The sequence below is a fragment of the Oryctolagus cuniculus genome, chromosome 13, assembly GCF_051225735.1.
Source record: "Oryctolagus cuniculus isolate XC-2025 breed Fujian yellow rabbit chromosome 13, ASM5122573v1, whole genome shotgun sequence".
NCBI lineage: Eukaryota > Metazoa > Chordata > Mammalia > Lagomorpha > Leporidae > Oryctolagus > Oryctolagus cuniculus.
Window position 1 is genome coordinate 71,313,339 of NC_142879.1, and position 18,216 is coordinate 71,331,554.

Below are 18,216 nucleotides of genomic sequence, written 5' to 3' on the forward strand. Positions count from 1 at the left end.
ATGACCCGTGAAAGCACGCAAAGTGCAAGAAGCCACCCAGAGAAAAGACCATGTGCACGACTCTGAAGCACCCAGCAGGGGCAGGCCTACAGAGCTCACGGTGGCCGTGCAGCTTAGGCAGCAAAGCTTAGGCTTGCACTGGCGTTTCTGAGTGATGAAGAAAATTTTTTTTGTTTTAAAGATTTATTTATTTTATATGAAAGGCAGAATTAGAGAAGGAGAGACAGTGAGATCACCCATCTGCTGGTCTACTCTCCAAATGGCAGCAATGACCAGGGCTAGACTAAGCCAAAGCCAGGAGCCAGGAGCTTCTTCTGGATCTCCTATGTGGATTCAGGGGCCCAATCACTTGTGCCATCCTCCACTGCTTTCCCAGGCCATAGGCAGGGAGCTGGATCAGAAGAGGAGCAGCCAGGACACGTACTGGCGCCCATAGGGGATGCCAGCATTGTAGGCAGTGGCTTATCCTGCTACACCACAGCACAGGCCTGATGAAAATGTTTTTAAAACCAGATCGTAAGGATTTGGTGGCTCTGAATATATTTTAAAAACCAGTAACTACACACTTCAAATGAGTGCACTGCATGGTGTGTGAATTACATCTCAAAGCTTTACCAAAGACCAAAAACCTGAGGCTTGAAACTCATCCAGGCCCGATCACCATTCCAGGGGTGGGATGCCAGTCCTTTGTAGAAGTTCCCTGGTGATTTCACATGCACAGAACTACCTACAGTCCAACCCTGGACAGAACGGTGAGGGGAACAGGGCTGCAGTTAATAATTTACATGTCAGTTTTGACGTGCAGAACAATTACATTTTGGGGGACACCAGGTCTGCTGTGTGGAGTACAAGAAAAATGCTTTCAATATGAATCAGAACAGAGCGATGACATTCAGTGATAAATCAAAGACGGAAACATACACAGGCACTGACAAAGGGGTGATCTCATGACCTTACCTATTAAGCTCATGGACCATAGAGGTATCTCTGTGACCCCTCATTACCATTTGCTGTTCTTTTAGCTGTTTAGCTACCTGCAAAAAAAGAAAAATCACCTTTGACAATCAAACTCTTACCATTTCCGTGGTCAGCATCTACTGGGTTCTGTGTGAAGTGCTCTCTGCACACGCAGGCATACAAGCACCCTGAAGGTGGCAGTGTCACGTCACCCCCGTTAAACCCAAAGAAACCAGGGCCTCGGTGCTGTGCAGCTGGTTGTCACCCAGACACCAAGCCAGTGTTCTTCAGCACCGCTGTTATCAACACCTCCCTATAGAGAAAGTAAAAACTAAGAAATGTGAATGTAGGGTAGGGTTGAGTTGCGGAGGGTAACAAACCATGGCAATCACTGAGAATTTCTTACCTCCCAGGAACTAGTTTTTGGCCTCTTGGGGATGACACAGACTCATTAAGAATGTACAAATTAAACCAACTTTAAATTACAGAAGAGTGTATATTTTGACACCAAAAAATTATGAATTTTTTTCCAAAAAAATACGGTATCATTTTCAAATAAAACAAATACTCACATCTTTGGCTGAGGAGCCAGATACCTCTATCCACGTCTTAGAAAAGAATGCACAGGATCCCAACATGAAGATGATGTAAACGACAACATGGACAGGATCCTCAAATATGGCACCCATGGACTCAGGAGGAGACAAGTAGTAACAAAGGCCTCCAACAGGGTAGGAACGAGCAGGGCCTCCCCCACTGACGTCCTATAGAGCCAGAAGAAAAAGAACAAATGATCAACCTTCTCACTTCTTAGCACTGGAAATTCCTCAAACACTATGACAGTGTTTTAAGTCCTAAACAACTAGTCTGCTTGTATATAACTCAAGGAGTTACTGTTTTCATCTAATTCTTTCACTCCATCGAAATCATGACATTGTATATATGTTAACAGAAAAGCAATTTTTTTACAAAAAAATCTACTAAATCTTCCTTTTCTTCACAAAGGTAGGACTGTGACGACATTTACAATATAACTAATTATATTTAGAACCTGGATTTTCTGAACTGACTACCCAATGTATTATATTAAGATCCTCAAGCATAACTCTGCTATTTATAAGTATTAAGAATGCAATAGAGGCCGGCGCCGCGGCTCACTAGGCTAATCCTCCGCCTAGCGGCGCCGGCACACCGGGTTCTAGTCCCGGTTGGGGCGCCGGATTCTGTCCCGGTTGCCCCTCTTCCAGGCCAGCTCTCTGCTGTGGCCAGGGAGTGCAGTGGAGGATGGCCCAGGTGCTTGGGCCCTGCACCCCATGGGAGACCAGGAAAAAGCACCTGGCTCCTGGCTCCTGCCATCAGATCAGCGCGGTGCGCCGGCCGCAGCGCGCCGGCCGCGGCGGCCACTGGAGGGTGAACCAACGGCAAAAGGAAGACCTTTCTCTCTGTCTCTCTCTCTCACTGTCCACTCTGCCTGTCCAAAAAAAAAAAAAAAAAGAATGCAATAGAGGGCCAGTGCTGTGGCACAGTTAGGTTAAGCCTCTGCCTGTGGTGCCTGCATCTTGTATGGGTGCTAGTTCGAGTCCCATCTGATCCACTTTGGATCTAGTTCCTTGCTAATGCTGCCTGGGAAAGCAGTGGAGAACAGCCCAAGTGTTTCGGCCCCTGCACCCATGTGAAATACCCAAAAGAAGTTTCTGGCTCTGGATCGGCCCAGCTCCAGCTGTTGTGGACATTTGAGGAGTAAACCAGCAGATGGAAGATCTCTCAGTCTGTCTCTCCCCCACTCTCTGTAACTCTGCCTTTCAAATTAAAAAAAAAAAAAAAAAAAAAGATTGCAATCCAAATACTGACAAACACTTAGCAGTTCACTGCCTAAACTTTATATGGTTTGCATATTATTAAAAAGTGTTTTAACAAATATTTGTAACAATGGGACTTGTGAGAATTTTTCCAGTAACAGAAATAGAATAGCATATCTTTGTTCCTATTAAATAAAAATTTTAGGGTTCACACCGGGAAAGCAATTTTGGGCTACAATGTCTATGATTTTCAAGTAAGTTTCTACTATGCCCCTAGAATCAATAATCCCAGAACTAAAGCACTGGTTATAGACACATTCAGTTTTCCAATAATTCTACCATCTAAAAGAATCTTGGATGGGGCCGGCATTGTAGTGCCGTGGGTTAAGCTGCCATTTACAACGCCAGCATCCCACATGGGAGCACTGGTCTGAGTCCTCGCTCCTCTGTTTCTTATTCAGCTCCCTGCTAATGTACCAGTGGAACATGGTCCAAGTATTTGGAATGCTGCCACCTACATGGAACACCGGGGGCACTGTGACCATCTGGGGAGTGAAGCAGCAGACGGAAGCTCTCTCTGTCTCAGCATTGTTACTGTGTCTTTCAAATACATAAATAAATCTTTTTTTTTAAAAAAAAAGTCTTAGTTAAGAGACCACCTGACATGCCTGTGTCACTTATCAGTGTGCCTGGATCCAAGTCCCAACTCTGCTTCCTGATTGCCGCTTCCTGCTAATGTGCACCCTGGGAGGCAGCAGGTGATGGTTTAAATTCTTGGATCTCTGCAAGCCACATGGGAGACTAAGATGGAGTTCCCTGGTTTCTGGCTATAGCCTGGACCAGCAGCCCTACTTGTTGCAGGCATTTGGGGAGTGAACCACTGGATGAAAGATCCTTCTCTTTGTCTCTCATTCAGTCTAAAGATATATAAAAATAAGATATATAAAAATAAATTTTTATTTAAAAAAAAAATCTGGAGCAGGAATTGTGGTAGCAGGTTAAGCCACTGCCTTGGGCACTGGCATCCCCGTCCCATACCAGGGTGCCTGGTTTGAGCCCCACATACTCCGTACTTCTGATCCAGTTTTCTGCTAATGTTCCGGGGAGGCAGCGGATGGTGGCCCAACTGCTTAGTTTCCTGCCACCCACGTGGGACACCAGATGGAGTTCCTGACTCCTGGCTTTGGCCTGGCCTATCCCTGGCTGCTGCAGCCATTTGGGGAGTGAACCACTAGATGGAAGATCTCCTCTTATACCCTATGTGTCTTTCTCCCTCTCTCTAACTCTTTCAAATAAATGTTTTTAAAAAACTACAGTGAAAATCACAACCCAGTCTATACAGAACCAACTACTCAGTGTGTTTCTAACTATCAACACAGCAGTAACTGCTAGACTATGAGCTAGTGAAGGAGGGACAGCATCCTTCTTAGTCTGTTCTTTATCAGCCTAGTTATAATGGCTACAGGGAATCAAATTTCTTTCCAATAAATTGAAAGGAGTGGTATGGATAAAGAGAATTCTATTTCCTCAACTAACATTCAGGAGTTACTGTTTTGTTCTGTTAAGCTTTAAAGTTTGTTTTTTTTTTTTTTTTTATAATGACCTTTAGTAAAATCCGAGAGATGAGTTACTAAGATTTACAAGAAACAGATAATATATTAAGATAAATGCATAGAATAAGCACTATAGTTCAATAGTAAAGATTATATATGAAAAATACTGTTCTTTGGTAGAATGCAATAATTCTTTCATTCCAAGAAGGAAAAATACCCCTTTGTTAGATGATAGCATTTAAACCAATTAAACTTCATTCTAGTAAGTCACACTTGGGTAACAACATGGCTGGATGGCTTTGGAAGTGATGATAAAGAGGATCACAAAAGGAAGTCAGAACATACTGCATTCGATGTCCAGCTCTCGCATCAGCTCTGTTAAACACATGCTATCTCCAGCCCAGTAAATCACAAGCCAGTTTACTGCTGTTCAGACCAAGGAAAACAGAAGGAAAAGAAGAAAGGATTCTGCTACCCCACATATTGTCAGCAAACAGCTTTAAAAAGGGACGAACTTCATTACAAAGGTGAAATAAGACTACAAAACAGGAAATCACTTTTATGAAAGCAACTGTGATTTTAACCTGAAGAAGATATGACAGTGCTTCCTAGACAGCCTTGACCCATGTTAGTGTTACAATACTTACCAGCTCTTCCAGGAAGGTAACAGATTCTGCTATCGATAAGGAAGGTGGAAAATGTTCGAACAACTACTTCAAAGTCTCATTCAGGGGGAAATAAAACCGTGAAACAGAAATTATAGTAAATTTTAAATACTTAATAGAAATAAAATACTCACAGCCCACTGTCCTAGTAGATTTACTAAAAAGTTGCCACTAAATCGCACAGACAGCATCTGGGAAATCACATACAAGTTTGAAACTAAGGCCGACTGAAGAATGATGGGAATGTTCGAGGTGTAGAAGAGCTTGATGGGATAGCTACTGTACTGTCCTCGGTACCGGGCTGACTTAATGGGCAAGTCAACACGAAATCCCTGAAAAATGAAACGTAGAGCACGTTAGGGAACTGTACGGACGAAGGATGCAGGCACAGAGAAAAGAATTAACTGCAGGGAGAATGAGAAGGCAGTGCTAACCGACAAATCCCACCTTGGGTACAGACTTCAAAATCATTTTGGGGGATGGGCATCTGGCACAGCAGTTAGGCTGTCTCATCCCATATTAGAGAAGGTTTGAGTCCCAACTCCACTTCTAATTCCAGCTTCCTGCTAATGTGCACCCTGAAAGGTCCTTGCATCCCCGCCCCCATGTGGGAGACCCAGGTGCAGTTTCTGCCTCCTGGCTTCTCCCTGTCCCATTCCCAGCTGCACAGGCAGGCACTTGGCTTACTCAAACCAGTGGATGGAAGCTCTCTGCCTTTCAAATGAATAAAAATAATACAACATGAATCTGCTTGAAAATCCTTTTCTGTTACTTAAACACCATTATTTGACACCCTGAGAAAAGTGACTAGATCATAAAACACTGACTTGCTAAGACAGGAGCATCTCCAATGGCATTCTCTTCTTTAAGAGCAAAATAAAAATCCACATCCAACTTACTTCAGCCAAGAGATTATATTTACCTGAAAATATATAACAACAGCAAACACAAAGACTGTAGCAATGAGGTTCATGAGATTGGGCAAATTCTGACGATAAAAAGCCTCCCTTAAAGCTCGGACTTTGTCTGTCCTGGTGGCCAACAAGTGAAACAGAGCTATGACTGCTCCCTCAAACTCGGTACCTGAGGAATCAAGACAGAAATGAACTGTAGACGTGTCGTACAGCGTCATCCCCAGTCAAAGCAAGTCACCTGCAACTCTACATACAATACAGAGTACAAGTCAACACAGTTCACCACCGTTTGCTTTACGACACAGCCATGGATAACGGGTTCTACAATTACGTAGATCACTGAGGCAAATCTATCTTTTTAAACATACATCTGAGGTTTTCTCAAGAGACTACTCTTGATGAAAACATCCAAAGTAGCATTTACCAAAGCAAATAATTCATTCATAAAGATTTGCCTCTCCTTCACTTTGGGGAGAGGAAAAGAGTATTTTTAGGGGGGGAAAAAAAAGCAACAGCAAAGCAGAAAAAAAAAAAAAAGATGTGAGAATCAAAAGATATGTTCCTCTACCAAGCTTGCCATTAAGTTTATTGTACCAAGAACATCAATAAACCATCATTACTGTTTCCTTAACGCTGGGCTCGGGGGGTGGATGGTGAGCAATGAGACTAGGACAGCATCTGAGAGCAGTGCAGGGGCGAGGGGAAAGACCGAATGAAATCTTTCAAAACTTAGGTGCTACGACAAAGCCAATCAGAAGAGCAGCCCAAGTACTAGTGCTCCCTGAGGATACAATGAGCACCAGCTTTTTCATTTGGAAAATCTTAATTCACTACCTTTCACCCCCTCAGGAATGCTGAGCTCAGTCACACACATGACCCGTGCAGCAAGGGCTTCAGCAAGGTTAACAAACAAGATTTCAAACCCTGTTTGCAACCACTGGAATTTTAAATGAGCAGAGGCTAAAATTTGGAAATTGTTTTCTGAAGTAGTACACATGCTACTCCACAAATCTCTGTTTCTTAAGTTTTGAACAATTAGCATTCTTTGTCCCCAGGGAAGTGCAAACCAGACCGGCTACAGGCACGTACTGCTACACTATGGACTCGCTCTCAGCACACATCCAGCAAAATTCGTGCAGTTGCAGGCGCTGTGCAATGTACCTCTGCCAGTGTTAATGGTAGTGGGACTAAAGGCCTTCCAGACAATGGTTTCACAGATGTTGGTGGCAATAAAGAGGGAAATACCAGACCCCAAGCCGTAACCCTTCTGTAGCAGCTCATCTAACAGCAGCACAATCAAACCAGCAACAAACAACTGTGGGGAGAGAAATGCAAGTGAGCTGAAGCAAGAATAAACTCAGGAGAGGGCAGGACGAACACTATGGCTACCTCCACGGGACGGGCATTTTAGTAGGAAGCCCAACTGCTGCACTCTCTCTATTGTGACTATCTGCTGGAGTTTAGTCAGAAGCCAATTCTGAAAATTAGAGGCCTGGAAAGACTGTTAAATTATAAAGCAGACATTTCAACCTTTAAAGTTTGCTTAAAACCTTCTCAAGAGTTGCCCTTATGTTTAAACATTTAAATACAGCCTATCTGAAAAGCACATTAAATAATCTGAGTTGTAGAATTTAAGGCTTACAGTAGGAGCTGAAAACATTCCCCAAAACCTCCAAGTGAAAGGCTAAACAAATTGTGCTATAGTAACAAGACGCACTGTACACTGCTACTAAGGGTATGTATAAAGACTATGTGGATAGTTTTTGAAAGTATTACATATAGTATTAGTTATATATATATATATTATAATGAGAATAAGTCAAAAATTAAGAACACAAATGAATATATACACAGATTATGACAATGTAAAAATGCATTTGATACCTAGAATGATGACTGAATGTAAATTTGAAGACAGTTAAGAATTCACCAGGCTCTTAAGCTTATAATTTTTAACAAAATGAAAGCAAAAAAACTTTAATTTTGACACTGAAAATTCTTAGTTTTCTTCATGGAGGAGACATTTCCATAAAAGGACGCATCAGTTACAACACTCCACAGCCTCGCAGGTGACCGACTACTCACTGTTCATCTGCCTCCCTGCTGTAAGCTGAGCAGCCTCATCAAGTGGGAAGAAGACAGGCCGCTCTGCTGAGAACCCCCCAGCCCCCGGCTCAGGGGTCACTCCCTCCACCAGGTGCACCTGTGAGGAGCAGCGAGCAGCAGCTATGCTACCCCATCTTAAGCACCTGTACTTCTAATGCCAATGGTTCCTTAACTGCATTCCAGCGGCTCTGCACAGCCCGACATGTCTATTCAGTCATGTAGTCTTTCAATGAACTGAAAAAAGGGGACAATCCTCAAACTTCTAACAGACTCATGCGAACCCTTTACTACTAGTAGAAGCCCGTCTGACACTGTGACAGAAAGTTACAACATTTTATTTTGACCAGGATCACACTGTGAGGCAATCAGTACTCATAATTGCAAAGACAGAAACCCATTCCCACGCAGGGAATGACAGCTGTCTACCGACCGTCAGCCACCACAAAGTCTGATCATGGGCTTCTGACAGCCAACTGCACAAAGGTACAGGGCAGCCCTAAAACGACTGCTGTTCTCCAGACGCCCTGTTGAGGGCAGTGTCGAGCACACTCAGAGGGACTCGACCATATCCTGGGCCAGGTACATGCTTGCATTCTAACGGTAGAAAGCAACTGCAGAGAAAGCTAAATGAGAAACGGTTTCCGTAACTGAGGGAACAATGTAAAAGATGCACGCGTGCCTATGAAAAGGGATGAGAGACCAGGGAGTGAGCGGCAGCTCGGTGACTGCGGCAGTGACTGGAACGGAGGCAACCTCTGCAGTGGGAACGACCGTCTCCACCCAACGACTTAGGCTAGCAAACTACTGACTGCCCTTTCCCACGAGCCAGGGACACTGATTTTTTATTCATCTTTCTAAAGTTTTAATCGAGACCCACCATTTAGATTTCAAAACTCATCACTCAAAAAGCACCGACCTTGGGAAGGCACTGGGGCATGGCGGGTAAAGCTGCCGCCTGCAATGATAGCATCCCACATGGACGCCAATTCAATCCCCAGCTACTCTACTTCCCATCCAGCTCCCTGCTGGTGGCCTAGGAAAAGCAGTGGAGGTTAAATGGCCCAAACGTTTGGGCTCCTGCCACCCACATAGGAACCCAGAAGAGCTCCTGGTTCCTGGCTTTGCCCGGCCCAGCGCTGGCCGTTGTGGCCTTCTGGGGAGTAAACCAGCCAAAGAGCTCTTTCTCTCTCTCTGTAACTTTTTCAAATAAATAAATCTTAAAAAAAAAAAATGTGAAAGGTAAGAAATACTTCCATAACAGTATGCATAAAACCTATGTATCTAGGCCGGCGCCACGGCTCACTAGGCTAATCCTCCACCTAGCGGCGCCGGCACACCGGGTTCTAGTCCCGGTCGGGGCACCGGATTCTCTCCCGGTTGCCCCTCTTCCAGGCCAGCTCTCTGCTGTGGCCAGGGAGTGCAGTGGAGGATGGCCCAAGTGCTTGGGCCCTGCACTCCATGGGAGACCAGGAGAAGTACCTGGTTCCTGCCATCGGATCAGCGCGGTGTGCCGGCCGCAGCGCGCCGGCCGTGGTGGCCATTGGAGGGTGAACCAACAGCAAAAGGAAGACCTTTCTCTCTGTCTTTCTCTCTCACTGTCCACTCTGCCTGTCAAAAAAAAAAAAAAAAAAAAACAAAAAAACAAAAAAACAAAAAAAACTATGTATCTAAGAGAAAACACAATGAACCAATCATAGCTCCTTTGATAAACACATACTCTCAGTGTTAGCAAAGCCCTGAAAAGACACCAATGAGTCACTGCCCACCTAGGATAATGCATTTCTCTATACATTTGCACTACAAGAATTAACCGAGACACAAGTATTTGTATGCCAGAACTTAAGTAAATAAATGAATATATATATCCATTTTACTTATTCTATTCACATAATGTAACTGTCTTGGGCTTCTAATAGAGAAAATAAACATCAAAATAGCTTAACTCCATTTTATATCAAATAAATCCACAACCTACTGTATAAGAAGGCATAATTTCTAAGAGCTAGGGCCAGTTCTGAATGTCTTTTAAAATTCAGGGTTACGGAGGTATTCTGGGGGACCACCTGCAGTGCAGGCTTCCCATATGGGTGTCATTGCATCCCAGCTGCTCCACTTCTGTTCCAGCTCCTTGTTAATGGCCTGGAGAAAGCAGCACTTCATCAAGTGTCAGATGAAGCTCCTGGCTCCTGGTTTAGACCTGGCCCAGCACTGGTAGTTGTGGCCCCAAGGGGAGTGAAGCAACAAATCAAAGACGTTTCTTTGTCTCTCCCACTCTCTCTCTTTCAGATAAATAAATAAATCTTGCAATCAGCATTAGGGCATAGTGTGTTATGCCGCTGCCTATGACACCAGCATCCCACATGGGCACCGGTTTGAGTTCCAGCTGCTCCATTTCCAATTCAGCTCCCTGCTAATGCACCTGGGAAAACAGTGAAAGACGGCCCAAGTGCCTGGGCCCCTGCCACCCATTTGGGAGACCCAGAAGAAGCTCCTGGCTCTGGCCTGCCTCAGCTCTGGCCATTGTGGCCATTTGGGAGTGAACCAGAGGATAGAAGACCTGTCTCTCCCTCTCTCTCTTTAACCCTGCCATTCAAATATATTTTAAAAAATCAATAAAAATAAAAATAAATAGGGTTATTCTGAACTACGGGCTGCATAAAGCAAATGCTACAGAGAAAAACATAAGGCAACAGCGGCCTGTAAGGACCCTCAGCAAGGCCAAAAGCAGCAAGAGATACTAAGCAGTAAAGGTATGAAAATCAGTCTCCAAAGTATCCTCTCCCCATCCACTGCATCCCTCCTTCCTCTAACTCCCAAGGGTTATAAAATTTGCCAGCCAAGTGCTTTACAAATGGAAGAATAAAGATAATATTACACTTGAAGAAAATGCCAATTGATTAAAATGTCCTGCCTTGTCAAAAAAGCACCTCATCAGAAAAGCCACTCTGGGCGAGATGTTTAACCCGGAGGGGTAACCCTCAGGTTAGGATATGCCACCCCACATCAGAGTTCCTGGGTTGCTCCTGGCTCCAGACTCCTGTGAGGCAGCTGAGTTCCTGTCACCTGCGCAGGAGACCTGGATAGAGTCCCTGGTTCCTGACTTGCACCCCTCTGGCCAGCCATTTCAGGCATCTGGGAAGTGAACCAGTGGGTGAAAGCTCACCAGCTCACATCAAATACAAATGGAAAAAAAAGGAGGAAAAAAGCCATCCCTATTGTTATGAGTCCAAAAAACACTTGAATAACGCAACTCTCCTTGTTCTGAATCAGGCCCCCGATCCATCTTATTATGACTGGTCCTAGATGAGGTTTCCTATATAAGGTTTCTAGAGGAAAAATGAATGAACAACCAAGCCAGCCTCGGACAATCACATTTCTCAACTATACATGACCAAATTGGTACCTGGAACCCTTCAAAACTATTTTTTTGAGTTTTTTTTTTTTTTTTTAGATTTTTATTTATTTATTTGACAGGTAGAATTACAGACAGTGAGAGAGAGAGAAAAGGTCTTCGTTCCGTTGGTTCATTCCCCATATAGCCACAATGGATGGAGCCGCAATGGATGGAGCCCCACCAAACCAAAGCCAGGAGCCAGGTGCCTCCTCCTGGTCTCCCATGCGGGTGCAGGGCCCAAGCATGTGGGCTATCCTCCTCTGCCCTCCTGGGCCACAGCAGAAAGCTGGTCTGGAAGAGGAGCAGCCAGGACAGAACTGGTGCCCACATGAGATGCCGGCGCCGCAGGTGGAGGGTGAGCCTAGTGCGCCACAGCGCCAGCCCCGAGTTTGATCATTTGAATCGTTAAAAAGATTTTCCTAAATTAATTCTAATTTCATAGAGCAGGTAAGAAGACACATTTCCAAGATAATTACAGCTGCAGACACCCAGTTTTTTAACTTAAGGAAACTTTTCAAAACACAAAAAATAACTACTATAAAGCCTAAATACAACATATTCTTGGGTTGTTTCTTTAAATGATGATTAAGGGTTATACAACAGAGCAATATGTTCCAAATTTTACACCCTGGAAGATACTTAGTAGTGGAAATTATTATACTGCCCTTTAAAAATTCCATTACACGGGGCCTGCACTGTGGCGTAGCGGGTAAAACCTCTGCCTGCAGTGTTGGCATCCCATATGGGGGCCAGTTCAAGACCCAGTTGCTCCACTTCTGATCCAGCTCTCTGCTCTGGCCAGGGAAAGCAGCAGAAAATGGCCCAAAGCCTTGGCCCTTGCAATCATGTGGGAGACCTGGAAGAAGTTCCTGGCTCCTGACTTCGGATCAGCGCAGCTCTAGCCAGCCATTGCAGCCATTTGGGGAGTGAACCAATGGGTAGAAGATATCTCAATCTCTCTCAATCTCTCTCCCCCCCTCTCTCTTTCTCTCCTTTCTCTCCTTCTCTCTGTGTAACTCTGACTTTCATATAAATAAATAAATCTTTAAAAAAATAAATAAAAATTTCATTTCAAAGCGTCCATTTAAAACATCCATGGAATATGAGTGTATGCATGTTAGTTCACTGACTCTAAGACATCAGTACTTCAAACACTATAATTCTGTATATCACTAATAAAGAATACTGCCAATTACCCATGACACAATACATTATTATGAAGAATTGTTACTTTGGGGGTCAGCACTTTGGCGTAGTAGGCTGAGCTTCCGCCTGCAGTGCCGGCATCCCATATGTGTGCAGGGTTTGTGTCTCTTCCTCTTTCTAACCAGCTCTCTGCTATGGCCTGGGAAAGCAGAAGATGGCCCAAGTGCTTGGGCCCCTGCACCTGCATGGGCGACCCGGAAAAAGCTTTCTGGCTTTAGATCAGCCCAGCTCTGGCCATTGTTGTCATTTGGGAAGTGAACCAGAGGATGAAGATCTTTCTCTCTGTCTCGACCTCTCTGTCTGTAACTCTACTTCTCAAATAAATAAATAAAATTAAGAAAAAAATTTATTTAAAATTATTTTCTACTTACAAAATGAGGTATTCTTAGTCATACATATTTATCATCCAGCTTGTTGTTTATACGCCTTTCTGTACACACAAAAACTTTCATTTCAATAATTACAACACATTTTTGGAGGCTATTTGAGATAGTAATTAAACTCAAACACCTGTTTATCAACAATACATGTAACCAACTGGTATAATGAGGATATGAGCAGCTATGACCAAGCTGGCACATGTGCACAGGCAGTGACAACTGCCATGACTACCCTTTGGCTGACAGCAACTGCTGGGCACTATTAACTGTAAGAAAGCATCCTGATTTTAGAGACCTCCAAATACACAAAATGGACATACCAGAGGCACTGAAATACAACAGATCCATAATTATATTGTGTAGGTAAAAGGCTAATAGAGAATCATTTGCTAAACCAACATAATTTACACATATTACTTCAGTAATAAAAATAATTTAATAATTCAAAAGTGAAATGAATAAATCAATTACATAAACAACTGTTTAAAAAAAAAGACATCAAACTGTTTATTATCTGCATATGAAAAGGCAGGATTTTCTTACCTGAATAATGATAAGGAGACAGATGCCAGCACCCATTTCTGCAGGGTCCCCGTACATCCCCGTCATGACATACACAATGGCTTGCCCAATCGTAATGATCATACCAAATACTGACAAAAATTGGGGAGAAAAGTAGCACATGCTTACAATCAAAGACAAGAAAGGCCACGGAAAACATTGGCAGCACAAACACCCTCAGATTTGGAAAAGGCTCTGCAACTGCACGCATGCTCACATTTCTGGGCTCCGTTGAATAGAGCTCTGTCTTTGGGTGTATCTCCAACTTCAATGATTTTGGCTCCAGCTAACAACTGCATGATCAAACCAGATGTTACAATTGGGGAAATACCCAATTCCATTAAAGTTCCTGCAAAAGAAGGGTACAGAAGTAAACAGTTTTTACTGTTCTCTGACACACAGGAAACACGTTTCAGTGCTAACAAGCAATCTTCCGGTGCCGCGGCTCACTAGGCTAATCCTCTGCCTAGCGGCGCCGGCACACCAGGTTCTAGTCCCGGTCGGGGCGCCGGATTCTGTCCCAGTTGCCCCTCTTCCAGGCCAGCTCTCTGCTGTGGCCAGGGAGTGCAGTGGAGGATGGCCCAAGTGCTTGGGCCCTGCACCCATGGGAGACCAGGATAAGTACCTGGCTCCTGCCATCGGATTAGTGCAGTGCGCCAGCCGCAGTGCGCCGGCCACAGCAGCCATTGGAGGGTGAACCAATGGCAAAGGAAGACCTTTCTCTCTGTCTCTCTGTGTCCACTCTGCCTGTCAAAAAAAAAAAAAAGCAATCTTCATCCCTTAACTGCTAAAAAGGTTCTCATTTATTAACATCACACTACTACAATGCACTGAATAAAAAGTGTTACACATCGGTACTTCACAAAGTTCATGGAAAACTGGAATTAAAAGAGAAATTTATTTTGGTGAAAAATTTAAAATCATACAGTTTTTCATAATCCATATTTCCATAAAATTTTTTAAGACCCCCCACATACGGGCTGGAGTCGTGGTGTAGCAGGTAAAGCTGCTGCCTGTGGTGCTGGTATCCCAAATGGGTGCCGGTTTGAGTTCTGGCTGCCCCACTTCCAATCCAGCTTTCTGCTGTGGCCTGGGAAAGCAGTAGAAGATGGCCCAAGTCCTTGGGCCCCTGCACCTGTGTGGGAGCCCCAGAAGAAGCTCCTGGCTCCGGCTTTTGGAATGGCCCAGCTCCAGCCATTGCAGCCATTTGGGAAGTGAACCAGCAGATGGAAGACCTCTCTCTCTCTCTCCCTGCCTCTCTGTTACTCTGTCTTTCAAGGAAATAATAAAAACTTTTTTTAAAAACTCACACTAAATATTTTATTGCTAATGTAAAATAATCCTAAGTTAATAAAGATACTGAAGAGTATCTGTAATTCTAACATAAAATTTTAAGTTACATAGAAAGTTACCTAAAACAATCTTGTAGAATATTTAGCAACATAAAGAATGTTTATGACAGGGCCGGGGCTGTAGCATAGCAGGTAAAGCTGCCTGCATGCAATGCTGGCATCCTAATATTTTAATCTAGTTTCAAGATGCTTATTGTTATTCTTTCTACCTAGTGGAATTATAAATGATTTTCCCCTATTTTCTAAATTTTTCCTAACAGAAAACATATACTGCACTTAGAATTAAAAGCTATATATATATATATATGCCAATTGTGTAAAGGAACATCTAGAACTAAATAATGCTACTTGATCTAGTCCTTAAGTGCTGAAAAATGCCCTAAATATAAAATATTCCACTTAAGTGGAATTCTCAATTCTTCTCATGTACTTCTTCAATACTGAAAAATAAACACATTTTTTACTGTTACAGTCAGAACACAGATTTTCCTAAGGTACCAAAATCTATAGCTGCCGAATAGATCTAGTTATAAATAGATCTCATCAATCCTTAATGAAAATTTTATATAGGAAATCTGGCACTTCAAAGAAAGAGAGGACGCCAGCATACAGTGCAGCGGGTTAGGCTACCACTTGCAACACCAGCATCCCATATCAAAGCATCGGTATGAGAGCCAGCTGCTCCGCTTTGTTGTTTTTGTTTTTTTGTTTTTGTTTTTGTTTTGACAGGCAGAGTGGACAGTAAGAGAGAGAGACAGAGAGAAAGGTCTTCCTTTGCCGTTGGTTCACCCTCCAATGGCCGCCATGGCCGGCGCGCTGTGGCCAGCGCACCTCGCTGATCCGATGGCAGGAGCCAGGTGCTTTTCCTGGTCTCCCATGGGGTGCAGGGCCCAAGCACTTGGGCCATCCTCCACTGCACTCCCTGGCCACAGCAGAGGGCTGGCCTGGAAGAGGGGCAACCGGGACAGAATCCGGCGCCCCGACCGGGACTAGAACCTGGTGTGCCGGCGCCGCTAGGCAGAGGATTAGCCTAGTGAGCCGCAGCACCGGCCTCCGCTTCTGATCCAGCTCCCTGTTAATGCACCTGAGAAGGCAACAGAAGATGCCCAAGTGCTTGGGCCCCTGCCACCCATGTGGGAGGCCCGGATGGGGTTCCTGGCTCATGGCATCAAGCTGTTGAGGCCATTTGGGGAGTGGACCAGTAGATGGAAGATCTGTCAGTCTGCTTTTCAAATAAATAAAAAAGTAAATATTTTGGGGCTGGCAATGTGGCGCAGCAGGTTAAAGTCATGGCCTACAGCACTGGCTGGAGTTCTGGCTGCTCCACTTCAGATCCAGCTCCCTGCTAATGTGTCCAGCCCAGTCGGGTTACTGCAGCTATTTGGAGTATGAACCAGTGGACAGAAGATCTCTCTCTCTCTGTATCTCCTTCTCTCTCTCAACTCTACCTTTCAAAAATAAATAAATCTTTAAAACACAAACAAAAAGTAAATGTTTTTCAAAAAGAGGTAAATGGACCTTGGTAAACAACTGGCCATTTACAGAAAATTAAACCAATTCCTTACCTCAAAACATCTAAACAAAATGCTGAGTGAATAGACAATAAAGGATACATGCCAAAAATACTAAGGAAATGAGGGGAACTATATAATCTGGAAAAGTATTTCTAAGAATGACAAAAAAACACCCTATACGCCACAAAGAAAAAGATGGAAGATGCTAGATAACACTCTGAAATTTCCACATAGCAAAATATAGCATAACAGTTAAAAGAAAAATATTCAAACTCAAAGGACAAAGAGTTCCTATCTCTAATATCCTACATGCTCTTACAAATCAATGAAACAGGGGACAAGCCAGGATGGGCATTTGGTTAAGATGCCGCTCAGGATGCCTGCATCCCCTATCAGAGTGCCTGGGTTCAAGTCCAGGCTCCACTTCCAATTGCACGTCCTGCTGGTGCACACCTTGGGAGGCAGCAGTGCTGACTGCCACCTGCTTGAGAGGACTGGATTAAGGCCTTGGCTCCTGCATTCAGTTATCGCCAATCCTGACTGTTGTGGGCTTCGGGGAAGTGAATCAACAGAGGTGAGATACCAGTAATTACTCTCTCTTCTCCCCTCCCTTTCAAAGAAATGACATAAGTAATCTTTCAAAGTCAACAAACCAATTTTAAAAAGAACAGACAGGTGATGTGGCCGCTCCACGTGAAGGTTTCTCAGTGGAACATCAGCGCCACAGGACCCAAGTCCAGCCCTTGTAACTGTGATGCCCTAACAAGCTGACCGAGCCTGCATGAATCCTGCTGCCTGGAATTGTGAACTACGAGACAGAATCTGGGAGTCACTGGAGCTGGGTCACACAGAAAACGTTCAAAGTTCCTGTCGCCATTATCTAACCATTGCCCTGGCTTAACAAATTTACTTAAGTATTTATTTGAAAGGCAGAGTAGAGTGGAGGTTGCGGGGAGAGAGACAGAGAGAGATATGCCATTCACTGTTTCAATGGCCAAATGACAGAAGCTGGCTGCTAAGTGCAGGATGAAGTCAGAAGCAGGAACTCCATCCAAGTCCCCCACATGGGTGGCAGGGCCAAGCACTGGGGCCATCTTCCGCTGCTTTCCAGGCACATCAGCAGGGACCTGGATAGGAAGTAGAGCAGCCGGGACTCAAAGTGGTGCTCTGATACAGGATGCCAGCAAAGCTGGCCCCTGGTCTGCCTCCTTTTTGGACTCTAAAAGATTAACCACTATCCTTCCAACAAATTCCATTTTTGGTGTTTAAGCTATTCAGACTATTACTTAAGACAAATAAATTTAACGTATTAATGAAAAGTCCAGTCATAGAAGATACACAAATATTCAAAAATATGTAAAACAATATTAAAGCTCAGCAACAGATAAAGAAATAAAAGTTAAACAAGATATGCCAATTTCTGCCTGTCGGAACGACAAAAACTAAAAGACTAGTGACACCCACTGATGGAAGAACGGTCATTCTCATGTATTGTTGCTGAGTGCATACAGTGATACAACCCTCTTCTGGAACATCATTTAGCTTTCTCTACTGAAAATGTTAAGTGCATGTATCTTGTGACCAAACAGTTAAACTCCTAGAAATTCACTCTGAAAAAAATTACAGAAGTATATGATAGCCTTCATTGTGGCACTATTTAAAATGAAATTTACGGCCGGCGCCGCGGCTCACTAGGCTAATCCTCCGCCTTGTGGCGCCGGAACACCGGGTTCTAGTCCCGGTCGGGGCGCCGGATTCTGTCCCGGTTGCCCCTCTTCCAGGCCAGCTCTCTGCTGTGGCCAGGGAGTGCAGTGG

The 18,216-nt window shown here is 44.1% G+C and overlaps 1 protein-coding gene across 5 annotated transcripts in view; it reads right to left on the reverse strand.

Moving 5' to 3' along the window:
* Positions 1–18,216, reverse strand: part of SEC61A2 (SEC61 translocon subunit alpha 2) — a 36,134-nt gene that overhangs the window by 3,422 nt on the left and 14,496 nt on the right. For all 5 annotated transcript variants that reach the window (XM_070055714.2, XM_002717524.6, XM_070055710.2 and 2 more), the window contains 7 exons: positions 13,753–13,884; positions 13,518–13,627; positions 7,050–7,203; positions 5,897–6,057; positions 5,109–5,306; positions 1,530–1,721; positions 958–1,034 (listed from right to left, as the gene is read on the reverse strand). In XM_070055714.2, coding sequence (XP_069911815.1) covers positions 958–1,034; positions 1,530–1,721; positions 5,109–5,306; positions 5,897–6,057; positions 7,050–7,203; positions 13,518–13,627; positions 13,753–13,884 — 1,024 coding nt within the window. The remainder of the gene's footprint in view (positions 1–957; positions 1,035–1,529; positions 1,722–5,108; positions 5,307–5,896; positions 6,058–7,049; positions 7,204–13,517; positions 13,628–13,752; positions 13,885–18,216) is intronic.